This window comes from Leuciscus leuciscus (genome assembly GCF_965113295.1).
Source record: "Leuciscus leuciscus genome assembly, chromosome: 1".
NCBI lineage: Eukaryota > Metazoa > Chordata > Actinopteri > Cypriniformes > Leuciscidae > Leuciscus > Leuciscus leuciscus.
Genome location: NC_138725.1, coordinates 46,430,030 through 46,457,440, shown reverse-complemented (window position 1 = coordinate 46,457,440; position 27,411 = coordinate 46,430,030). Strand labels below are relative to the sequence as shown.

General features: G+C 38.2%; 1 protein-coding gene across 1 annotated transcript; it reads right to left on the bottom strand.

Moving 5' to 3' along the window:
* Positions 1–591: 591 nt before the first annotated feature.
* Positions 592–26,711, bottom strand: rnf216 (ring finger protein 216). The gene is made up of 17 exons (XM_082189212.1): positions 26,581–26,711; positions 25,335–25,475; positions 25,103–25,242; positions 23,025–23,609; positions 22,858–22,934; positions 22,661–22,763; positions 22,372–22,533; positions 21,466–21,580; positions 21,234–21,370; positions 21,044–21,094; positions 18,844–18,981; positions 17,086–17,234; positions 16,663–16,741; positions 5,788–5,885; positions 3,729–3,951; positions 1,231–1,306; positions 592–1,147 (listed from the first exon to the last, which is right to left on the bottom strand). The coding sequence occupies exons 2-17, from the start codon at positions 25,399–25,401 to the stop codon at positions 852–854; spliced, it is 2,496 nt and encodes an 831-aa protein (XP_082045338.1). The 5' UTR covers positions 25,402–25,475; positions 26,581–26,711; the 3' UTR covers positions 592–851.
* Positions 26,712–27,411: the final 700 nt, after the last annotated feature.

Genomic DNA, 27,411 nt, shown 5'->3' with positions numbered 1-27,411 from the left:
ATAACTCAACAGAAGAGAGCGTCAAGCTCACAGTTTGAACAAAGAAATGTCTATCATCTAATTAAATTAGAATATTCTCCACCATCACATTTACATCTACAGTTCCTCCATCAACTTTGATGTGATACAAATCAGATAAGATCCTAATTTTAACATTTTCTTCAGGAATCTTTGATGAACAGAAAGCTAAAAGAACAGCATTTATTCGAAATATAAATCTTTTTTAACACTAAATGTCTTTGTTGTCATGTTTGACCAATTTAATGTATCCTTGCTGTATAAAATTATTAATTTATTTGAAAAAAATGACTGACCCCAAACTTTTGAACGGTAATGTAAACTTTAGTAGCAGACTGACGCTACAAATAGTACGTTTGATTTATAGATCAGAAATGGCATCAATAGTCATCAAAATGATAATCTATTCTAGGCATTTGTATTTCCAGGAGTAAAGACGTCAAAATAAGACAAACCCTGTATTAAAACAAAAGAAGTAAAATATTAAACCTCATGGTGGAAATTGCAGCCAAACTCAAAATGTATTTGTAATTTCAGAAAAGCGGCCCATATTGACTGATTTTGCAAACAATGTTTAAATTTAAATCAAGTACTTTGTTTTATTCATCTGAAAACTAACAGGCGTTCATATTATTCACTCAGTATGTTGTTCAAAAAAATGACTTTCAACAAAGAAGCCAACAGGCGTCCTTATAACTCTCCAGAAAAATCAGTTTGGTTCTGGTTACAAAATACGTAGAAAAAAAACAGCGAGGGCTAACGGTTAAGACAGAATCTTGGAATCTTTTTTTTTTTTTAGTAGTTTGAATGTGGCTCTCTGTACCATGGTGTCCTCAAAGAGGTCTTTGAAAGAAGCGATGCGGTGGTCCATAGTGCATAGGCATATTGAAGTCAAAGTTCATGTTACGTGGGTTGTAATTTACTGGAGGGAGGTTGGGCAACGGGGGCACGTAGGGGGCTGGAATGGGCTGAAGGAAAAGATGCTGCTGCGGCCCGGGTAGCATGACCTGGGGGATGAGCAGAGGGGCACGTACGGCCTGAGGAGCTGCGTTGGGGACCTGCACTGTGACCCGAGGGCGCTTCGCTGGGATGGGCTCGGGGGGAGGACCCACTCGCTTCCCTGTGGTTTCTGAGGGAGAGGTTACAGAATATCATTTGACAGGATTTGGGTTTAGGTGGCCGACTAAAGTTATCCAGTTTAGGAACACTGACCTGACTGATTGGTCTTCTTATTTAACTCCGCTTCACCTTCTTTTTGAATCTCCTGAATGATTCGCTCATCATCTTGCTGTGGATTGAAAAAGACACAGTAAATGAGAGGGGCAGAAGAGATACAAAAGTGGAGAAAACAAAAAAGCCTTTCAAAAAAAAAAAAGAAAAAAAAAAGGGCACAGTAATCAGGCTCTCCGGTTATTGTTCAATCATGCAGAAAGACCAGCAAACCCCGCCAGAAACAATCTCATGCCAACGTCCACGTCAGACCTTGGCAAAAACGGGAAATCAGATGAACTTGGGAGGAGTCCACTTCATCGGTCAAACACAAAACAGCTCAAGTTCACCAGTTAGCCTAGTGTACGGTGCCAGGTGATTAGGCACGGCTCTGAAAGGAGGGGTAATTGCAGCCCCCGGGCTGTCAGCAGGACGGCACCCTGACTGCATTCTTCACACAAAAACAGGATTCAAATGCCTTAATCGGATAATTAGTGAAACGACTGGATCAACCGGAAAAGGATTTCTCAATTATTCTCACTGCTTAGCGATCACAATAATACAATTGACAAAAATGACAATTCCATTGCCCTCTACTCATCCTTACGTCGTTCCAAACCCTGACTTTATTGTTCCCATGAACAGCTAGCAGAATTGGATGGTAACAACACACATCAAATACAAAAACTATCTCTCCAATCCAATTTAAGTTAACCTACATTCAAACTTATCATGTAGATTATGCACAAAGTCTGAACTTATGAAGCTTCTCATCCTCCTTTTATGGTGAGGAGTAGAGCTGAGCGATTGCTTGATTTTGGATTCCAACGATTATTTAAAAAAAGGTAATCGAGACAAAATTATCATTATTCCATATTCCAATGATACTCTCATTTTGTCGTGTTATAAATCCAGCACACCCCTTTCCTTTATGGCGATCCGCCGATCCCCTTTTGCCCCTAACTAAAAGCCCAAATATATAATATAATATACTCATATATATATATATATATATATATATATATATATATATATATATATATATATATATATATATATATATATATATATATATACACACACAGTATATATATATATATAATTTTTTTTTCTATTCTTATTTTTGTTTTTAGCTGAATTATATTTAAAGGGATAGTTCACCCAAAAATCAAAATATTGTCATAATTTACTCACCCTCAAGTTGTTCCAAACCTGTATGAGTTTATTTCTTCTGTTGAATAATTTAAAGAATGTTGGTAACCAGTCGGTTGACGGCACCGACTAACTTCCATAGAAGACAAAAAATATATATACTATGGATGTCAATGGGTGCCATCAACTGTCTTGGTTACCAACATTCTTTAAAATGTCCATCTTTTGTGTTGAGAAGAAAGAAACTCATACATTCTTGGAACAGCATCAGGGTGAGTAAATGACAGAATTTTCATTTTTGGGTGAACTATCCCTTTAAAATCCACAGTTAAAAAATTAACAACTGATAAAAAAAGTTCTATAAATGCATGATGTTTTTTTAAGTCATTGATTAATCGGGTTAGATATGATGTGTGTTACATGTGTATTTACATGAGCAGAAACATTTCTGAAAGCTAGGCTGGAAAATGAGTCTGGACATTGTATTAGATAACTTTTTTTTAATTAATACATCTTAAAAATCATTTTGAGCAAAATGTAGGCGATAAAAGTAGGCGATAGGAGGATGTCTTAAACTATTGTGCCATCTACTATGAATGTACTCTAACAACTTTTTATGATTAATAAATGGGAAAATTCTCAGTGTGTTGTCAATAATGAATGAGCAATTTGTGCTTTAGTCATCATAGTACTGAGTGATAAAGATGCAGAAGCAATGAGGCAAATACTTGATGGTGCTAATGCATGAATACTGCAGTTACCAATCCATCAACATACATGAGACAAACATGTTTCACTGACGTACCTCTCATGTGTTAAACTCTGAAAAGCCCTGTATACAAAGCTGACACAAAGCCATTACACCACATATCACCTGGTGTTTATCCTAAGACCAAATTACTCTTACAATGAATACACTATCAATGTATCACATTTAGGGCATTATTTAAAAAAATAATGCAATTAAAATGTAAACGTATTGTGATGTCTGTTTAAAGCTTTTGTCTATTAATTTTAAATCAAATAGAAGTCATAATTAAAAAAAGTAAAATAAATTAAATTAAAATCAATGCAAATGATGTGATTTGAATTACAAAATTAACACCTACAATTCCATTCCAAAATAAGGCTCAAAAAGGAGGAGCAGGAAGTACGTTGTGTAACAGGAGTACTCTGTGTACCTTGTGTAACCCAAGTGCAAATACCCTCTGGGTTGTTAACAAAAGGCTTGAAGATATTTTACAGGAGGATGTTAAACCTGTTGTAAACCGAATGGATGTATAGAAACTAAAGGTGTTTGCTGTTTTACAAGGATGATCTCATGCTGAGGTGTAAAGTGTGAGATTTACCGTGGGGTCCGTCCACAGCGAGCACTTCTTGCAGTGTCGGCAGGGGGCACCGGGCGAGCGAGCGTGCTGGCAGAAGTGGTTGTAGCCGTTAATAGGGTCTCGGCAGAGGTAGCACATGAAGGCGCCGCAGCGACACGACATTCGGTTGCAGCCCTCTGACTTCACCAGACCTGTGGCACACTTGTGGCACTTCCTGACACGGGCAGCGGTCATTTTTTCCTCACTGGCCATAAAACAAATGACATATGTGTTCAGGTTTATATGAAAGCTCTGTTTCAAAACCTAGTGAGCTGCCTGCCTATACAATGTTGCTTTAAATTCTAAATCAGAATGGAGTGCTATAAGCTCAGTGTAAAAAAAAAAAAAATTTATCAAAACACTTTACAATAAGCTCCCATTAGTTAAAGTTAGTTAACGCATGAACTAACACTAACAATGAGCAATACATTTGTTGCAGTATTTTTTTATGTTTCTTAAGTACAACTGCTCATTGTTAGTTCATGTTAGATCAGGTTTATTAAATAATGTAATAATAATATATATATATAAAAAACTTTTGATTTTAATAATGTACAAGTAAATGTTAAAATTAACATTAACTAAGATTAATAATACTTATTACAGAGCCCTGCACATAACATGCCGGAAAAAAATATGTATATCGTGGCCACAAATTAAACAAATTGTTCCCACGAATTACTAATTTACAATTTAGTAAATCTTGGCCATGTTTTACTAATTCGTTCCCTTGTTTTAAGTAAATCATGCGCACAAAATAATAATTAGGTCTCTCGTTTTACTAAATAGTGCGCACAATATATTATATTGTGCGCACGATTTACTTAAAACGAGGGATTTATTATGTTGTACCAACGATTTACTTAAAACGAGGGAATTAATATATTGTTCGCATGATTTACTTAAAACAAGGGAATGAATTATATTATGCGAACTATTTACTAAAACGAGGGAACAAATTCTTAGTTTGTAGCAATGATATATATTGTTTTGTCCGCATGTCACATGCAGGGCTCCATGAATAATAATGTTTTAAAAGTATTTTTCATTGTTAGTACATGTTAACTAATGTAGTTTACTAATGTTAACGAATGGAACCTTATTGTAAAGCATTACTAAGAAAGGTCATATAAATGTACAAGTTTTTCCATTCAAAATAAAAAAAAAGTGTTACATTGAAAACTTACTCTTAATTATTTCCCCAGCAGATTAAAAAATAAAAATAAATAATCAATGGCGGGAAAGCATGGTTTCATAAATTATGGAAAATTCATGTATTTTGCAAAGCATCGTTAGCTTAGCAACATGCAAACATCAAACTATTTTGTGCTTCACATGAATAGCTCTGTTTGTATTGCTGCCTATGAGGAGCATTACAAATGAGCTTAATGCGTTTCATTTCAGTTAAGGATGCTGCCTAAGTAGAAAGCTGCTGTTCACTAGCTACATATAGACAGCAAGCATACTGGTACTGAAGCAATCTCTTCAATAAGAGATTATCTCACTGAATCGTATCGATGTGAAAACACAATCGGCCATTGTGACACCATATGTAATTCATTCTCTCAGTTAGTTTATTTTTATTTTTTATCTGCCTCTATAAATGTAGGCAAAAGAAAAGGGTTGGGGTAAACAGGATACACAGTCTTTGTTTGATCCATGTGTATGACCTATCCAATGACAGGAAGGAAAGCAGGCGATCATATCCTGTCCAGTTTAGAGACTGACCAACAGTGATAGGCTGCCTCAGTTTAGACAGACACTCGTGCTCCAGTACACTTCCTCATGAATGCCTGCTGTGCATAGGGGCAGCTCTGGATGATGTGTATTTGCAAACATAACACTCAAGGGAATCCGTCAAATACAGCGAGTGTTTTAGTGTGCCATGAGAAAGGCCTGGGGAAACGACGGCTGACTCAGCATCAGGCTAATGCTAATGATCTCCCAGGTGGTTCACTACACTACCGAGTGCCCTCAATAGTGCACGGATGCATTATTAACAAGCTTGCTCTATGCTAAGAGTTTTCAGTCGGGCACTTACAAGGCCACCCGTAGCCGGATCTCGTCCCTCTCCATCACCTGCTCGCAGGTCTTTCCTGCATGCTCCTTCCACACCACATGGCACTTCCTGCAACTCTCCTGAGGAAGGGAACACAAACAAGCATCTGTGTTATTGATCACAATCGAAATGCAGAGTGGAACGAGAAACACCTGGACTACACTTCATTCATCCAGTGGGGGGAAAAAAGTTTCTGTTGCTCGGTCACCTCTGTTTGTGCATACGGAAGGAGACAGTGTTCCTTGCATTGTTTCAGAGGTGCATATTGCTTCCTAGTCCTGTATAATCTGCTAGTATTGTGGGCATGACCCTTCTGACCAAAACGCATCTTAATAGCAGGTGTAAACAGGGCCTTTGACATTTGGGTCCCTTGATATGGCACACATTCCTCTTTCAATGCAAGTCTATGGGATTTTCGGCCATTTTGACTGCACACCAGGTGAAAATGGTAGGTCTGATGGCTTAGAAACCCACATCTCAACAGAATAAACGGTAAAGGATTAGTCACATGTATAAGTGTAACACTTAAGGTTAGAGGTTTGTAAACATCCCTAATCGTAAGTATGTGCAATAGCTTGCCTTAGCAAACAATCCAAATAAAGGAGTATCCTGGGCCTGGAATATGACTGTACATTTAAAAGCCATAGAATTGTTCATTAAAACAAAGTAATCTAAATTTTGAATCAGAGCTCGTTGTTAACTTGACAGAAAGCAGCTCCCGCAGACTGAGGGTCCACAGATCCCTGCCCTCCACTTTGGATGTGATTCATTTGTCGGCTGTCTGGTTGCCTAGGAACAACATTTTCATCTGTTCCACTTTAGCCATGCCTGCCCACAATGCTTTGCCTTTCAACTGACTGGAAAGGACAACTGAGTGCAACATGCAGCTAAACATTAAGAGCGTGAAGACCATGTAAACGCCTACGCATTTCACAGGCACAGACATAGCTATTACAAAACATTAGGAGGCAGTGGACATCTGAAATTGCTATGGTCCATCACATTTGACAACCCAGTATGGACTGCAGCAAAGTATAAACATTCCAAAATAGCAGAGATGCCTGCCTTTTTGAGATAAATACTAGCTGAAGTTTCGTGAAAAATATTAGTTGTTTCGTGCAGATGCTTTACTGGATCCAGCCCCTTCCTCCTCAGTCTGTACCAACCAGAGAAAGAGATCCACTGATGGAGAAGAGGCACATGTGGCCACTATCCACCGAGTCTCAACTCTAATCCCATAACCCAGTGTTGCCTGGTAACAAATTCCATTAGCATAAATAATTAAAGATAAAGCTGAATATTAATGACAGTGACAGATGATAAATGACAGGTTAGTGATGCAGAAAACATCAGAACAATTGCTCCTGTCCTCTGGGCGTCATCTTAAGTGGGAAATATATCTATATGAGGAGCTACACCAGCAAAGTGGCTTCCTCAGAAATACAGTAATGAAATCTAGCCTCAGGCTGAATGTTGTAAAAAACAACAACTAAAAAACATAAATAATCATTCAACAGTATTGTTGTGAAAAAGCTGTATCAGAAACTACAATGGAAATGGTGAACGATGCAGACATCAGGCCAGACAATAGCCATGAAGTGTGACGCATGAAGACATGTGACCTATAGTATTACAGTATTGTACTGCCCCCTAGTGGAGCACAACAGCACAGCATGGGAGGGTCAACAAACAACGTTTAACAGATTGTTTTAGAAAACCCAGAGTTTGAGATATCATTCTCAAAATTTGAAATAGAACATGGTTAGACTTATGGCTTTAGCGGCATTGGGTTTCTAGACGCCAACAAGATTTGTTTAAATTCCTTGTGTGAAACTTCTTAGCTTGGCGAATAAAGCTCATTCTGATTATTTTCTAAAAACTTTACAACACATTTTAAGTCATGATTCTTTATCATTCTAATTAAGTCTGACTTGATAACAAACGGCTATGTGAGACCACAATGATGTTTTTAACTGTAACTGGCCCTTCAAAGAATAAAAATGCAATTTGGAGATTAAGATTCATTCATCAGCTAATGTGACTATTTCCTTATTTAAAAAAAAAAAAAAAAAATAATTTTCAAAGTTTTACTTTTACAAAAGTTATAGGCATCATATTTTAAATCTCCTAAATTATCTTTAACCATCGATTAATGTGATTGTCACTGAATTGCATGTATACACACAGAAAAGAAGTTAACAGGAAGTGACTGCAACTCTTCAGTTGAGGTGACTCTCGCAGTCAGAGGTGCGAACACACACTGGTACCTTCGTTTATATATGCGACTAAAAATACAGCGGTGACATCACACTGACATCACTTTAAACAGTGCTTCCTGGTACAAAGTATACCTTGCAAGGCCAGGCTGACACTTCCTGATCAACAGGGCGCACACTCTCAGACACAGGGTGGGGTCAGCCTCAGATTCACACAGTTATGCAACGGCTTATCTCTGTTGGCAAATACTGCAGATTCCTTCACAGCAAGTGTGTAATTTATGGAGTTTATGAGCAGCCAGAGACATTTATAGCCCCATTAACATCACGATATGTAAACTGTCATCCAACCTTTTTTATCAAAAATTTCTACAGAAATGAACAACAACAAAAAAAGTTCTTGCAGGAAAAGACATCAGGCAGCCTGGCTAGTGTGTGCCATGAATCAACACCGAGCGCTGCACAGGGTGATATATCTAATGAGCGGAAAAAATGTGACTTTGAAGATATATAATACTGTTGCAGATGAACCACAGGAACCTTTTACCCACACAGGATGCATGTAGCTTTCGCCTGCGCCTGTATAAGGGTCTATTTTGTGTAATAAAGATAGATGGGTGACATCTAGCACAGCGATCAAAGTACCACAACAAACTGGAAAAACAGCATCTGCGCTGTTAAACGGCTTTAACGGCAAGTCTTTATCTCAGAAAAACAAGCCTAGGGTGACAATTGGGGTCATGCCGCACATTCTTGTAACATAAATCTGATTCAACAAAACACATAACTCTCCATTTCCTGTTAATCGCTGTGTGTATACCTCTCATTTAAGCTGAAACCTTATAACCCGAACCACAGTTCTAGGTAGTCACGCTAGTTTTATCTTGGCTGAACATATTTTTGTGTAAACAGTCCATTCATCTGGTGGACTCAGCTTTCATATCACAGCCACATCCCCTCAGAAGAGAAGCCACAAGCCCTTTTTATTTAGGTCTACTTGACAAGGCATCAAAATATTATTTGCTTCTTTCTTTGCTGTGGCTGAGTATTGTAACCAATCACAAATATGTCAGTTATGCATAAGAATGCATTGACCAATCAGAACCATCTAAATCGGACTATAAGCCTATCAGTAACAACATCTTGTTCTAGTGAGTAACAAAAAATATAACTTTCTATTTTAATAATGTATTAGTAAATGTTAAAATGAACATTAACTAAAGATTATTAAATGCTGTAGAAGGACTGTTCATTAACAACTTTGGTCGTACAATCATTGCATTTAGTTCAAATGCAATGATACCATAGACCTTATGTAGCCCCGCCCCTTTTCAGCGCTGCGCTCGTTGTCTTTTGTCTTCCTGTCTGTATTTTCACAGCGATCTTTCGTATTTATGAATGAACAACTCGTTTTAAAATCTTCCCGGTCTACTGACATTTGTTAAGACATCTCATGATAACTTTCGTTAACTTTACATTAAGTAAATGCACTTCAAAAGCGAATTACTCCTGGACAGCAATGGCATAGAAATATACAGAGCGACCACAAAACCGGAAGTTCAAAGACAATATTCTAAAGATGGCGGCGCCCTCGTTTCTCTGGCACATAAGGCCTAAAGAATGTCCTTCCTGCCACTCCACGTATGTATTTCTATACCTCCGCGCACCCTGCATGTGCGGACATCACACGTCATCAGCGCGCTCCGTAATGCAGAGTTGTAGAGAAAGTCACTGAGCGCCGCAAAAACAAACAGCAGCCGCCTTTTACAGTTTAGCAGCTTATGCTGCGTTCACACCATGTCATAACCATAATTACAAGATGGCAACCCTTGACGTTCTACCCGGGGATGTTCACGTCCTCAGACTCGGATTTATGCGTTTCTATGTCAACATTATCAATGACAAAATTAATCTACAGCAGTCAGGTGGTAAAAGTCCGAGCTCTGTAAGTGGTTTACGTTCATTATTATCGTCATGTCCTTTGAGACATGAGGTGATATAACGCCGTCTCTCGTCTCGTCTGCTGTGTGCATTGATGTTTTGAAGACGACGTGGCTTTGCAGACGGTCTGAAGGGATGGTGCGATCTAATGCTTTCAAAGCTAGCTTGCTATTGCTAGCCTCTCCGAAATTGCTTACCCTACTTTTAAAGGTGGTAATGTACATGTATGTTTTAATTCAGAAAAATAAAATGGTGTAAAAAAAAATATCCCTTTAAGGGGCTTGTCGCAGCTGGCTGTAGGTCTTTGAGTTTGCGTCCAATTTCGGGACACAAATTGTCACATGAACTTATGTATTTAGTGTTTATAATGAGATGGGAACATCAATTATTGCATGTACAAATGTATCATATAGAATAAAAGCATTTTGTTGTAAATTCTAATCATCTTAAATGGCAATATCAAAGCAAATAAATAACATTGTGATTTTTTGTCAATCATGCAGCTAACAAGACCTATTCCAGTGCATGCGCGACTAGTTCTCCAAATTAAAACAGCATAAGCTAGTTACAGAGTGTGAACTGTTGCAACATCTGTTGAGGCACTCTGTGAATAAGCTCAGTCCTTCTCTCCTGAACAGGCGAGCAGCAGCAGCAGGCCTTATAAGGCAGAAGAGGAGATTTGCTGAGCATCTGATTGGGGGGCTGCTTGTTCTGGAGAAGCACGGGCCTGGATGAGCCTCAGGGACACAGCGACGCACCCAAAGCGTGTGCTAACACACACACAACCATCCCTAAGCCATGGCAACATATCATAAAACTAGAACACAAAAGTGTTTTTAATGAAACGCTCATAATTTGAGGGTTTGGCTCATGATAAGTACAATGAGGCAGGGCTGAACAAACACAGCTCCCTATAAACTCAACTAGTATGCAGCATGTCTGAACTGGATCTGTTGGATGGAATGCAATCCAGAGCAGAATATATACTATATATGCTACGGTTAAAAAGTTTGGGTCAGTAAGATTAAAAAACAAAAAAGAAATCAATACATGTGTTCAGCAAGGACTCATTAAATTGCTCAAAAGTGAGAGCCAAGACATGTATATAGCTATTTCAGATAAATGCTGCTCTTTTGAACTTCCAATTCATCAAAAAATCCTGATTTTTTTTTATCATGGTTTCCAAAAAAAACACAATGGTTTATTTTTTTAACAATCAATTAATTAATTAATTAATTAATGCTGTCTTGGTGAGCATAACAGACTTAAGATATTAACAAATTTGAGCAATCTCAAACTTTTGAACATGTTGGATTATATGAAAGTTACAGTAAAAATATTTAATATTTACTAAAACTCTTGAACTCTTGCACAAATCCATGAATTATAGAAAACATGCTGCAGCTGCTACAATCTATCAAAGTAAAACTGAGAACATGGATACATGGAAAATAAAGTGCAAACAAAAGTCAGTCTATTGAGCCAGAGAGAAGGGAAAGTTGCTAGATCAGCATGTGAAAGCCACAACTAACCAATCACAATGAGAAAAATGCATTTTTTGAAATGTGAAAACCTAAGAAAAAACAAAAAGTAAAATCTGGGTCAAATATAAACTGTACCACATTTCAAATTTGAAGGATCTGGGTCTAGCCAATGAGTGTCCTGCATTCACTATGAGGGGTGGAGCCACAGAGGTAGCGGAGAGGGAAAAGTGTGTCAGTTATACAACTTTCATCTTCACCTAGGGAAAAGAGACGAAAGAGAGGAGCAGAGGAGAGGACGTCTCCTCACCACATCACAAACAAATGGGACATCAGAAGTGAAAGTGACAGGAGGGAAAAACTTGTGTGCTGAAACACGAGCACTGAAGTCATTAATGGGGCACTGGGACTCCAGAGTTTTTTCACATCCGACTGTTCCTACCATGGACATATGTGGGTGGACAGCTGCAAACATCTCCATACACAATGATTAGAGCAGGCACATAACCGTCACAGACACAGACGGGAAGACCCTCAATATTCAGAGTACAGGTGCATCAATAGGGCTTTTTAAAATGGCAAAAAGAACTGTATTATAAAGACTTAAAAGGGATACTTCACTGATTAGCATTAAGCTTTGGATCAGTAGAAACCCGGTAGTATTTTAGATTGACCGTGCTTCCCTCCCTCATGTCCCCCTGAGACGAGAGATTTCTGTATTGGTGTGTCTGGGAAAAACCCTCCGCGGACGCAAAAATCGTCATTTTGCGTCATTGGAGGCTTTTTTGGCCAGAGGCTAGAGACTACAGCCAGTAGAAGGAGCTCGTTCCGCATGTTTTCAACCCGCCCATAGGGGGTGGGATCTCACGATAAAACGGCGTCTTTTCAGTTTCGAGTCGACTAGTAGCCTAGTTGTATAATTGCTTCCAATACTGCCCTCTGTAACCGGTAGGCGTGGCTTGGGAGTGGCCTCATAGGGCAGCGAAGCAAGTGCATTCTGGGAGTTGTTGTCTTTTAGCCACATGAGCCAAAAATACATTTTCTGGCTTTTCTCAGTCTAGAAGGCACCAACTTCTAAAATAATTTCACATTTCTACTACATAAATGACCCAATTTAAATACACATTCATCTTTCCAGCGGTGAAATATCCCTTTAAGTCGAAAATCTAAAGGTGTGGTCACATTTACAGTGCTCGTCATATTTTCACAGGTGAAATCCAGTCATTTCAATAGAAATCCACATGCGAATTTCATGCAAGGGTGTAAAGATTTCCCCATGCAGATTTTGCAGGTTCAAGTGGGTCATGTGAATTTGCCACATTGACCAACAGAAAGCTGCTTGGTTTGAAAGTGACTTCTATGTGAGCTGAGCATCATATTTCATATACCTTTATACATATACCTATATAAAAATTTTGCTAATGAAGCTACACCTTAAGAATGAGAGTCTGAGCCTCAATGATGTAATAGATGTTTCTTTTTTTTAGTTGACGGTTTCACAACGACTTTTACTTCAGTGGAAAATTTACCATCAGAAGTTTCTATTTCTACAGAAATGTAATCTGCTGCCACATGGAATTCTGAAGAAAACACAAAAGAAAAATTATAATGCAAAAAAAGTAATATTTAAGATAGGTAATATCTAATTATAGAAAGCAAATTTAACACTATTTATATTCATTTTACCTAGTGGTCTAAGACATTTAGCACTGTGCTCTATTAAGTGCAGTGTCTTAAGGTTTTTATGACAGTTTGTGGCAGTTTTATCAAGAGACAAGCTTGCATTCAAAGGTGATTGTTCATAGATCAACCCTCTGAAACCTACATCCTTTCAGGTACCAAAACCCAGATGTTTAACCACTAAGCCACAACACTACCTATATGCTCACTATAATACACTATATCAGGAAGGTGTCATTTTATAGAGACTATCTCTCCAACAAATTTGTTCCAGAGAAGCATGGCTTTGGAAAAGTTCTCATGATGCTGGCCAAGTCAAGGACTGCTGTGCAAGAGAGCCCAGTTCTCCATCTCGATAGGAATGCCACACTGAGGGCCAGAAAGAGGAAGTGAAAGTGGGTCACATTATGAAATCATACCACACAACTGTTCTCAATTTCCCTCTCCAGTCCTGTGACACCACCAGGAGAAAGATGTATAGGAGGTAGGAGGTCCTAAGCACACTTAATCCATCAGTGGTACCGAGAGGAAGGCCAAAGTTATGGGCGTCCGAGTGGCTTCCCCTGCCCCCCTCTCCCGTCCTGCTGTGAGCTGCTGCAGAAGTGAGGCGGGGTTGAGCGTGTAATCAGCAGCAGATGTGTGTAACAACAAAACTGCACTGCCATTATAGAACAAGAACGCCACCAAGAGGACAACTGGTATACTACAGGAAACACAAAAGTACCATGTTACGTATGCCTGATGGTGGGCTATTCAAGTCTTTTCAAGACGGCCAATCTTATAACATTGATCTCAAAGCATGTTTCAGGTTATTGTGCCTAAAACCCTACTTTATCATATGTCTATCGTTACATCCAGGAGTGTAGTAATATTTAGTTTTTGTTGTTATTCATGTGAGGAGTGTTACTGGAGAATCTATGTGCCTCTTTCTTTCCTTGTGCTTGCTTCCCTAATAGATTAACAGTGATTACCCGTTTTCAATCGCCTACGCGAGCGCTGTCCATGCACTGATTGGAGCGTGCTCGAGGATTTCAAGATAAAGCTGCAGACAGAGAGAGTGTTGGGGAAGGCAAGAGACAATGCAGCATTTGAGGTTTTCCACCCTACATTCCCAGACTACTTAGCGCTCCTTGCTGTTGAGTTACAATGTGTAACAATGTGAAAAAAACAAGAATTCAGATTTTATGGTGACTAAACATCCTGCTTAAAAAAGCTAAAGGAGACATGACATGAGAAATCAAATTTGCTTTGATCTTCAGACATATATGTGGTCTTTGTACCATTAAAACATCCAGCAAGTTTTATAGCTTACAACTCATATGATAGCTTACAACTTAACTCGAACTCATTAAAAACAAAGCTTTTATTTTGCAGGATATTGCAGGATCTGTGACATCACACGGGCAAATACATTTTCACATGCCTACTTCCAGATCAAAGACATAGTTACACATCATCGCACCGTACTGGCCCACTGGCTGACATTTGCCTACAATGGATGCGAGCGTCTCGTCGCATCAAAAGCAGATAGAACCTATTATAATCACTGATGCTGTCTACACTGGATACAGTATACAGATGCGTGCTCAATTTCTGACATACTCCACGTGCTTGAGTCTGTCGACAACAGGACAAATGGAAGCGTGAATGAACGTTTGCTTTGACGCATCCAGTTTAAACAGCTTGTTTGCATCTTTACACCGACTTAAGAAGAATTCCAGTATTGGAAACAATTGGATTATTTTAATGTCGTCCCGGATCACGTTGAAGGATTATATGTTTGTTCGGGAACATTTTGTTTTGTAAATGAGACACAGTGTAATGGAGAGTTTGCAAAGATATATTTGGTGAAAGATAAAGCAGCCAACTGTATTGAATCTGACAGCAGCTGCATCACAAACTGTAAGTAAATGATTTCATAATACCTTGTCCGTAAATGAGTTTCATATGGATAGTGTTTTAAAAACACTTACTCGCGTGCAATAGCGAGTGGGCATTGATACGGTTTCCTATGCAATGACGTTAGCCAATCATAACAGTGGCCGTTTACTGATGAGCCTCAAAGAAGCCGCCCTTTAAGAACGGATCATTTCAGACAGAGGGTCTGAAAGTTGAAAATAATCATTTTTACACAGAAATATATTATACTTGTATACCGTACTCAAAGTCTTCCTCTCAGGCCTTTTTGAGAGAGTAACTGTGAGTTCAGAGTTCTTGACATGTTCTGCCTAGCAGCTGAAATCCACTAACATCCTGGCACTGCCTGATACATTCCTCACAGCCCAACACTGATAAGACTAAAGACAAAACATCAAATGTAGTTGTAACCAGTGTTGGGGAAGCTACTGTGAATCTTGTCAAGCTACAAGCTACTAACAAAACCTTTGGTGCTTGACCCCTAACTAACCAGTTTTTGATATACATCTTAAAGCAACTGCACTTAAGAAATTAAGATGATCTACACTACCATTCAAAAGTTTGCGGTCATTAAAAATGATCTCTTATGCTCACCAAGGCTGCATTTATAAATCAAAAATACAGTAATATGGTGAAATATTACAATAAAATAACTGTTTTCTATTCCTGTAATGGCAAAGCTGAATTTTTAGCATCATTACTATGTTACTTCATACATCATTACTTCAGTGTCACATGTGCTGCAGTGTAACGGTCACTTTTGATCAATTTAATACATTTTGCTGAAAAGTAAATTAATTTATTTATAAAATAAGTACCTTACTGACCCCAAACTTTACAAATTTGCATGTCTTTTCCATGATTTAAGTTTAGATTTCAGTCATTTTAATGACCTTTCCAGGCCTGGAAAGAATCAGATTAAAAAATATTCCCTGATATTCCCTGATATTCATGGTGGACCAAGCCAATAACATAGTGATAAACAGCATAATTTAGCAAATAGTTCACTATCATGAAGAAAGATGAATCAGTGAATAATATTTATAGAATCAGTTAATTTCTCATTAAACCAATTCGTTAGAATGAAAATACAATGTGACAATAACCAGCAATGTCATGTTTTTTGTCGCTACTTAGAAAAAGACGATTATTACTGGAAAAGCTTCATTACATTTTCCAACAGTATAATAGTAGTTCAGCTGTTTTCAAAATAGTTAAGTTAGTCTTTAACTGCTTGTAACAAACACTTGATAATATCCAGTCTGTTTTCTAAAATCTTGGTTGTATCAAACAGGTTGTTGTTTTGTGATTCGTTTCCTGAAGGTATAATCCACTTTTTTGTGGTTATGTTGAGACAGTGATATACTGGAATACTGATTCATCTAGTTGTGCTGAACTTCTCAACCCTTGTTGAGTTCTGTTTAGGGTTCAGAGTGCTGAACATTTATAGCAGACATGATGAATGCCTGTCTCTGTTCCTCCCCTGACCTGACTAATTCCACCATTCGGGGGCTCAGAAATAGAAGTGGAAAGGGAGAGAGAATTGAACCAGCTCATGTCCATACTTTTATAAAGAGATCACTGCAAAGAGAGATGCATAACACTCAAACACACACACTAACCTTTCTGCAGCGAGGGTTTGGGCAACTGAACAGAGAAATGCCTTTATCCAAAAGTGCTGGGAAGTTACAAAACGGACACCTTAAAAACAAAAAGTGAGCAAAATAATGTTGTCAGGAATTAAAACAATGAATCATTTAAATCTGAAGAATGTCATTTTTTCTCTGTTTTGAATTGCTTTTTCTCAGTCAAAGCTATCACACGGCTGTCTAATTTCCCCCCCGAAAATACAGAGCACAAGTTGTATACTATGGACTACTTTTCTGTCCTTTTTGGAGCCTGACAGCTTTAATTACGATTTACTTTCCTTGTGTGAAAATGAGCAGCCTGGACATTCTACAAAACATCTCCTTTTGTCTTTCACGAATAAAGAAAAGTCATACAGCTTTCGATCAACATGAGAGTAAGTAAAGTGTTTAACTCACCTGACCAGTTCGTCAGCACAGGTGGCTGCTATGGCCTCCTCAGCCTGTCGCTCGTAATATTTGCACAGAATGTTTTCAGGTAAAACTTTCTCCAGCTCACTGGAAGGGAAGGAACAGGTGCAGTTCCCATCCATACAGCTCAACTCCGACTGCAAACAAACACGAAGAACCATTTTTACTTTATGCATAGCCAAAATACCCAAATACACTAACTGTAAACAGTTCAGTGAGTGTTTGTTGAGACAACACATATACACTGAAACTACATACCTTACCGTTCAAATGTTTGGGTTCAGTATTGGGTTTTTTTCTTTCATATTTGATCAACTAGATGCATCATTGCTAAAAACAACACTTATTAATGCTTTAACCCTCTGATGGTCTTTATTTATGTCTAAACTCGTGTTTTTTGGGGTCTCCAGAGACCCCAGACAATAACATTTAATTTTGTAACAAGATAATAGTTTTTTTTTTTTTTACAAATGTAATTTTATTCTGTTTGTTAATGTTTTTACTCAACATTTGTGCAGTTTTTGGAGAATTTATGATATCTTTTAAATTTCTATAAATAAATAAATAAATATTTATTTAAATAAGCTTTTTACAAAAAAATAGCATTTGATGTAAAATTCACTTTATAAAAGACCCAGATTTCTAACTTTCATTCATGGGGATAACATGGATCATTTTAAATGGTTTAATGTAACATTTATGCCCATTTTTTGGAAAATGCAGTTTAAAAAAAAATAAAAAAATCACTTTAACCACTAGATGGCCATAGAGCTCCACTATATGCTATTTGCTATTTGACTACCTGAAAGATATCTTTTCACAAGTTGGATTCAGTTGGATTCATATCTAAATATTATAAAATCACAATTATAACAAAAATAAAATATTTTTGTCAAAGTTTAGCATTTTTTTGTACTGAAAGATTTTTTTTGTAGATCTAGAAAGTGTGGAGAGCCGTAGAAGGTTTCATACCATTTGGACAAAGGGAACATTTTTTTTTATTTGAGCAAAAGTCATTTGGGGTAAAAAAGACCCCGTAAACCATCAGAGGGTTAAGTCGATCAAAAGTAAAGAAAAGACATTTATACTGTTACAAAAAAATGCTGTTCTTTTGAACTTTATATTCATCAAAAATCCTGAAAAAAAATTGTATTACAGTTTTCACAAAAATATTGAGCAGCACAACAGTTTTCAACATTGGTACTAATAAGAAATGTTTCTTGAGCAGCAGATCAGCTTATTAGAATGATTTCTGACAAATCAGACTCAAGCCTGGAGTAATAATGCTAAAGATTCATTCCTTAATTTTACAGTATGTTGATCAAATAAACACTGCCTTGGTAAGCATAAGAGACTTGGTTATTTCAAAAACAAAAACAAAATTACTGACCCCAAACTTTTGAATGCTAGTGTGTCTAAAAACACTCTGTATGATTGAATTTAATTCCATTAGACATAAAATATCAAACTCTGCAAACAAATTATACTAGAACTTGTTTATGATTATGAAAATGAAAGAAAGATGGGAGAAAAACTGGGAAGAACCTTAAAAGCACAAGGCAAAGTGAAACCAAAATACAGGGGATTTTTAAAAAACATAAGAACAATACTGTGCACAATGCCTGAAAACATCATGACATCATAATGGTTGTGACCGCATATGCCTTTTCCAGTAACTCAATTCAAATGAAACAAAGGTAACCTCGGAGACCGAATGTCCGAACTATCCAGCCACAGATGACTTACCCGTCCTGAGCCGAACACTGCCTCCTGGGCGTACTTTACCAGGCATTCCTTGCAGAATAGATGGCCATCCGTGCACTGGGTCATCTCCTCAAAGGCAAACTCCCCACAACAGCAGCCACATTCAATCAACTGCCCGTCCTAAGGGCACAGGTCAAAAGTGTCACATGCTCTCAAATCACAAACTTCAGGATTATAATCTAAAACACATTACCAAGCTGAACGAGGTCACTCTAATCTGATTTTAGAGCTGGACTGGAACTGTCTGTTTTATACAATATTTTCCAACAATCAAACCATTAAAAAGGATAAAAATGTAATGCTGCTGTTTGAGCATGAAAAGGGTCTGCAGAGTAACAAAGCACATAGTCACTCCAAAGGGAGTTATTTTCTAAATGAGTAAGCACTGTTTCTGAACTCCCTCAAACGTCTCGATTGTAGTCTTGAGTTTACTACCGGGAATATACTAGGGGTGTAACGGTACACAGAAGTCATAGTTCGGTACGTAACCTCGGAAATAGGAAAAATGGTCACACTTTAGTTTAGTGTCCAATTCTCACTATTAACTAAGACTTTTGCCTCAATAAACCTCTAATTACTACTTATTAGTTAGTAAGGTTGTTAGGTATTGGGTAGGAATAATCTAGAATAAGGTCATGCAGAATAAGGCATTAATATGTGCTTTATAAGTACTAATAAACAGCCAATATCCTAGTAATTAGCAACAAATAATAAGCTTATAAACAGAATTGGACCCTAAACTAAAGTGTTACAGGAAAAAGCAACAAATCCACAATGCTAAGTTACTTTTATTTTATTTTGAACAGACGGTAGTGCAAATTACAGTTTGTTCCACCAACCAGTCCCCCTGAGGTGGTCGGTATAGTCAGAGCCCGTCTACGGAGAGCCTTGGCACTTCCTATTAGCCCCATTGTATCGATCTTGGTTGCAGTTCCATTAGAATTCCACTGGAGGTGATCGCGGGCGATCTGAATGGGAGTCTATGGGGCTAGACGGCTAAATGTGTCTCTTTCACCCGATTGCCGTTGAGAAATCTCAGATTTGATTGTAGGTTTTGCAAGTTCAACATGGGTTATAGGTCGAAAATTGAATGAACGAGTACTTATGTCCTTTCGATTTCTTACAGGCTGAGTTGTTGTTGCCCGTAACACGCTAGCATTCTGCTAATGAACGCTGATTGGTCAGTGAAGGACTGATTACGACCAGAGATACAGCTTGATGGCATCGTGGCATCCGAAGCGAGACCAGAAACAAACAAAACAAAAACTCATCTAGCACGTGTATTTACCTGTGTCAGCTGTGTTGTCGATGCCTCGAGAGAAAAGAAAGTGCAGAGCGCGAAAGACCAAAGTGACTGAAGGATTGCCGTAAAGCAGTATCTCTGGTCGTATGATGTGTATGACGTCATTGACATTTTAAAAGACTTTTTAAAGCAAATAAGTGACTCTAAAAAATCGAACACCCAGCAATGTGTAATTTCTTTGCATCTCCTTTCGAATACAACATTCAAATTACTAGACAAAAAATGATATCCTGAGAAAAGTGGATTTTGATGGCCATAGACCTCCATTCATTCTGCACTCGCCTGCGAGCGCCCCCGCATGGACAGAGACGCGTTACTGCAGCCAGTCCAGAAACCGGAAGTAGCAGAGAGTGCCAATTCTCTTCCTATTAGACATTCTCTGGTATAGTACAACCTACCTCAGTGTATTAAGCACTAAGCAGTAAACAGAATGCACTCTTGCATAGGTCATATTTTTCATCTGCTCTTAACTTTATAAGTCAAGCATTAAACGTTTATTCTGATCTTTTTCCTGTTGTGATGGTTAGCAAACAGCGTTGCATTACCGCACACGCCCCCTTCTGGACTGGAGTGTGGATCGCATGTGAATGACTGCATGCGTCGTCTGACTGTATGCACCGAGCCGTGGCATCCATACCGTGACGAATACATATACCGGTCGGTTATATCCCTAGAATCCCTGTGACGAGCTTCATAGAGACAGGAACTAAACGGATCGTTTAGCTCCAAATCTATTCTAGTAGAGCCCAAAAACAAAATCAAGACTTTGTAAAAGGGCATAATGTGGCCTCTTTCAGTTGTAATTTGTTTCTTATGATGTGGTTTGACGTCATTACAAGAGCATCAAGAGTGTGTAAACAACTGGTTCTTCACACCCACCTTTTGATACTGCTCCTCGTTCACTTGCAAAGCCAAAAGAAAATCTTCGTGCTGAAAACGGGAAAAAAGCCCTGGTAATTATTTGAACAATTAACAGCCTGTCAGCTCAGTTCCACTCAACCCTGCTTCTTTAGGTTGTTTCAAGAGGAACCATCAGAAGTAAATTGAAGAAGTGTGCCGTGTGAAGTACCTCAGCCATTTCCTTGGCTTTCTGCTCATAGAACTGCAGCTCTTTCACAAGAGACGGCTCCAGTGTTGTCTCGTTACCGCGGCTCCATCTGCGATTCTTCTCCAAAAAGTACATCTTTCTTTCCAGTTTAAAAGAACCTGTGACGAATGAGACAAAATTGGGTATTTCACCTTTTACCTGGTTTAACTTTGCATTTGAAAGGCATGCAATGGACAAAAATATATGTAGTCACCCTGCTCAAACTTGAAGTCTATGAAGATGCGTTCATTTGGCTCTCTCCTTCTTTTCTTCTTCCCTGAGGGATCAGTAGAGTTTTCTTGCCACTTCTTGAGGGCTTCGAATAAGGCCTTCAAGAGATACCAGAGATATTAATGCCATACAAATGACTAACAATACAGCAAAACAATATGGGTTTTGCTGTGGCTGATGCAAATGCCAATATCTTAAGACAGTTGGCCAATGACCAATACAATAGTGTTAAATTTAATTACATTTTTATGATAGCAAATGACATTTTGCAGGTGAAAGAAAGCAGGACTTGATGTGACAAAATACGATGAAAGATAAATAAACATCCAAAGCTATTCTGCCAACTAGCAAATGAACCAACCCAAAACAACTGCTTTTCAAACCACCTCTTTTTTAATGGATCATTATATAGTGTTATACAAAACTGGCTGAGAGGACAAGCGTCAATATGAGCGCTTCTTCCATCAGTTTTGCTCCGTAGCTATTTTATGAATCTACACCCACACAGAGGTCACGGCCGAACCAAGAGGCTTGATATTATTCGGCACTGTGAATTTGTGTCAAGTTTACCAAACTTGAATCTGATGCAAAATTCACACAGGGAAATTTCTTTGCCAGTGAAGTCCACCAGGCGAAATTCTTCACCATGCAGATTACCATGAAAATACTGGATTTCGCTCACAAAATGTTGCCAAGCAACAGTAAATGTGAGTGTGACCACAACTTTACACAAAATAGTTGAACTTAAATCAATATTAAGTATAATAACTACACCTGACATCAGCAAGCTTCATCAATACTTATTGACACTGAATGATGTTGAATGTCAACCTCCTGACATAAAGATTACAGAGTTCGTAGAAGAATTCTAGTAGGTATGAATAAGCACCTTTCGTGTGATTGCATAGTGTCCTTTGAGGCAATTCAGGGCCCATTTGATATCCTGACAGCTCAACATTCTGAAGTCACCCATCAGCATGTCTGCAGCCTGAATGACAACCTCTGGGCCAACAGTCTTTAGTTTGAAATAATCAAAATAATTTTCACTTTCCTGTATGACAAAGAAAAAGTTATATCAGATTAGTTATTTTTTTTATGTAATAAATTCATAGTAGCAGCACCCAATATATCTATGACTAAATAAATATGGATATCTGATAAAAAATAAAAGTGCAAACCTGCGTCTCAGAATCATTTGTCTCGAGGAGAACACTGCTTTGTGTCAAAACTGAGTTTGCTTTCTTCGGATAATCAGGGTTTTCCAACAATATATTGCATATTCTGTGTTAAAGAAGCCAAACGATGTCTCACAAACATCACATGTGAACAAAGTACATCTGAGCAAGAAATGAGAAGATAAAAGGCATGTGCTTACACATTTAAATCTTTCAGGTCACCTCTCTCTATCAGTTCTGCTACATATGCGTCCTGCACATCAGGGAAAAGGTCCATCTGAAAATTTGAGTGAAAACAAACCCCACCTTTAATGCAGGACATGAACAGTCGAATACTATAACGTGAGGTGCTAATCAGAAGACTCACCACCCCCTTCACCAGGTTATCAAGGGACGTCCGGTCAGGGGCCTGCTGTATGAGGGGTTCTCTGGGTGCTGACGGCCCAGGCCTCTCGTTGTCAGCCGGTCCGGGGAAACGTGCAGGAGAGAGAGGGGCTGCCGGCTGCTCATTTTGTCTGACCTCTACAAGCACAGTGTCCTGTGGCGTCCGAGGCCTTATTGTGGGCCTTTCAGTTCTCGGCCAAACAACCACTTCAATTCTGCGGGGCAAGTCTGACTGACCTGATACAGTGGTGGGTGGAGCTGAAAAAACAGAATTTGCCTGATTCGCTGAGTGTGCACTAGCTGAAGGGTCCTTATGAATGGGCAGTGAGTCCTTAACAGGCAATGAAGGTCTGTGCAAGGCATTTTCTCTAGACGTCGAGGGTACAGCATTCTGGTCCGTGGTTAAGACACCTATGGCTTGGTTTCCTAATGCAGGATGTGCGACGACTACAGAAGGATGAGGAACGCTGGTAGGATGTCTGTTGGACCCAGATGCCTGGCCTGGGAAGGTGCTCGCACTCCATTTGGCTGCAGGTCGGATCAGCTCACGTTGAGGTGAGGGCTGTGGCTGCCAGATGGAAAGAGAATGTATATGATTAATATTTGAACATCACATTATATTGCAGTACTTGCACATACATTTTCTAGAAATTTAAGCACTGAACAGAAAACAAACAGTGGTCCAAAAAAAAGTATTTGGGCTTTTAAGGCACACTTAAAAAACATTAGACTGTAGACTTGCCAAGATACTATAGAATTAAAAATGTTCATATTCGGTACAGTATGCACATTCAAATCGGTTATACAGGTATTATGCTTTTTTCTGTCTTATTACCTTCACATATTTGCCTACACATAATAGGCAGTTTGATGCTACACTTTGATTTTTTTAATTAACTACAAATTTATGAATCTGAAAATTAAAGGAAATTAAATTATTAATTTGCACACTTAGAGGATTAGTTTTACCAAAAATGAATGAAAATTTTAGTGGAGCATCAAAGTTCCTATGTGGATCAAGGAACTGCCCATATGTCCTCAACTTGGGTCCTTCAGAGAAACTAATCTAAAAAATTATGTAGAAAAATATAATTCGCACTGTTGCTGTTTTTCCTTATTTTACTCTCAATATCAAGTGGTAGCTTCAGATGAAGAACATTTTCACTGATAAGTAGGCATTATATTGCTTCTTACCATGGCATGTTGAATGTGCTTCTTGCGTATGAAAAGTACAGAAAAAACATTCATAATGTTTCCATCTTCAAATCCGTACAAATTGCGTCTATTATACATGGCAAGTCTATTAGACAGCTCTTTGAATCACTTGACTAGTCGACTGTGACATTCTGCATTGTAATATTTTTATATAATGATAGCTTTACTAGTTTCATTTCGCTCAAAGCACTCTGTGGTCTCTGTCTCCTCACATAACCAAATAATCCCAATTCAAATAAATGTACTTACTTACTTATTTATTTATTTATTTATTTATTGACACTTTTATCCAAAGCAGCATACATATGAGAAGCAATTTATAATTTGATCATTTATTTACTGATTTGGAATGTAACAACCATGTAATAAGCAGGATAACATACAGTCATCCAGTCAATATTGCAAAATAAACCCCTTTGGCTTTGCTTCAGGGTTATGATGATCACCTTAACATTTTACGTTACTATATTTTACATGAATATTTTTAGGAAATTAAGAGACTGACCACCATTTAGAGAAAGTGCTGTAGAATCAGGTTGATGCACAAACCATTATTTCTATAGAACAAAAACGAAAAAGCAAAAACAACTTTGCAAAGTATCAAAGCCACACGCAGATGCAATCTTTACTCGTGTCTTTTTCAATAAATCACAGTTCTGAATGACTATCAATTTTCTCATATAACCCATTTGACATAAAAATCATATCACCAGGTCCCTGCTGACTCCCACCACTAGTAGGCTATATTTTCATACTCATGAATTCAACAGATATGCTGTGCTAAGTGTGTAGGGAGCAGTGAATACTCCACAAGGAGCCTGTGAATTGGAACGCAGCTAGAGTTACCTCTAAGATGCTCAATTCCTCCTCCTCTTCATCATCCTTGACCACAACAGGGGCATTTGGTACGAATCTGACAGGTTCATCATCAGAATCCGACGATGAGGATATGGTTATGTAGGATGTCTTCGTCCTAACTTTCTTAGCTGACAAAAAAAAAAAAAACACGACACCAAAAAAAGGGGTCAGGACATACAGAACGCCACTCTTCCTTATAATAAAGCCTTAGTGTTAGTACCTCGACTGCGATGGGTGTTGAAACTAGCCAGGTGGATGACATCATCATCACTGGACCCGTCAGCCATGATAAGACACACAGACTCCCTGAGTCGTCCACCTTCTCTCTCTCACACAAACACCCATGCACACACACAGGAACCTGAAATGAGACAAGCATAATCCCACATTAATTACTTCACATGGTGCATTCATCACAGTTTTGATCCAAACACAGACATAGTTCATTAAAGTCAGCATGAAACAGCAGTTGCGATAGTCTTTTCTTCCCTATTATGACGGATATTTGAGTGAAATGGCTTCAAAAAACAAGAAAAAAATGTATGTTTCATGAGTGACAAGTTGCCCCGCTCTCGCGCCTGTAAACACGTCATCAGAGGATTTTTGTCGCTGCAAGGAGGAGGGGAAGTAATTTTGATTGAAGATTAGGGCGCATGAATTAAAAAAGAAAAAAATCGCACGGATAAATCCTTTTTAATAAATACTGCAATCCATTTTGATTTCATGCTGACTTTAATGATGCACTAGATCGGATAGGCTACGTCTGTGAGGCTGCGCGTGCACATAAGATAAAGATGTCACGTAGTTTCCAAACATTTTTAAAGTAGCCTAGAATGACAGATTCACACATCAACATTATATTCATGACCATTATTTAGCTTGAGTTCACGTACAAGACAACCAGTTGAAAGTAAAAGAGTTAGAAGAGTTGATGTCCTTGAGAAATAATGTTTATATATTTTAAATGCGTGCTGTCACGGTGTATGTCTGTGTGCAGACATTTAAATGTATCTATGATGTTTCAGATGAAACGCGCCTGTGACACCCAAACGTGCTGTCTAAGTAACGTTAGTCAGCTTACAAAAAGGTTTTAAAACACAGCCTGTTAACGTTAGTTCCAATAGCCTGTCCACAACAGACTAGCTGATCTCACATATAGCAGTGCTGAAAACACTGTTGATGTTATAAATGTGATCGTTCGTTTTCCTTTCTCTTTAAAACACGTTGACATTGTTAAATACGTGATATATACAGCAGGACAAAAGAAACAAACAAATCTGTACTCGCTAAAGTCCCTAGCCAGGCTCAGCTAGCTGTTTGGCGTTAACCCTCCGCGCCAGCTGACATCACTTAAACAAGACAGATTTTCATTATTAGCCGGGTATTTCATCCCAACTTAATGGCGAAGGTAAACAAGCTCTAATAAGACAACAACACACGAAGACTGTTTCATGAATTGCACGTACCTCTCAGTCACAATTTCCAGCACATCGAAAGCGTTTGATCGCCGGATATCGAAACAAACGGCCAAAACAAGCCAGAGTGTGACGTCGGACGCAGACGCGTCGTGCTGTAGGCGGAGGATCATGAGAGTTGTAGTTCTTCTCCGTTGTCTGTTGTTAGCTTCCGTATATCCTCTAGAGGTCTCTGTTTTCCTTAATACAAAGTGTTTGTACCTTGTACCATTCACTGTGTCGCTAATATCAAAACCTTATGTTATTTTTCAAAACTCTTGACATAAACCTCCGACCAACCAATCGATTATCACAGTGTAGCCTACATTTTTCAATTAGTAATTGGATACAATTTCATTTAAACCTTTAAAGATATGAACACACAATGCAAAGTTTTGAATATTGGACAGCCTGAGATACAAGTGAAGACCGTTTTTGAGTTTTGTATGCAGTTTTGCAAATGACTGAACAGATGGACAGATCACCTCAACCTCTAGGGGTCAGCGAAATGACGTGCTTATTTCTGTGTCCAAGTGCATTCTTTTCTTTTAAAATAATGATAAGTTCATTACATATATCACTTTATTCTGTATAACCTATTTACTTTGAATTCATTTTAGTACATTTAAATTATACGTATTATTTTATGTTTTGTTATCATAAACCCCCAAAATGTCAGGTGGTGCAACTGTCCGAGCAAATGAACAGACTAAATAATTAAAAATGAAATACCATTTTAGGCTTGAAACCTTTCATATAAACAAATTTTATAAATATAAGTAGTTTTAAAGTTGTTGAGATCATTGAAAACAGCAATTTGTATATTCTCGCAGTGGCACAACT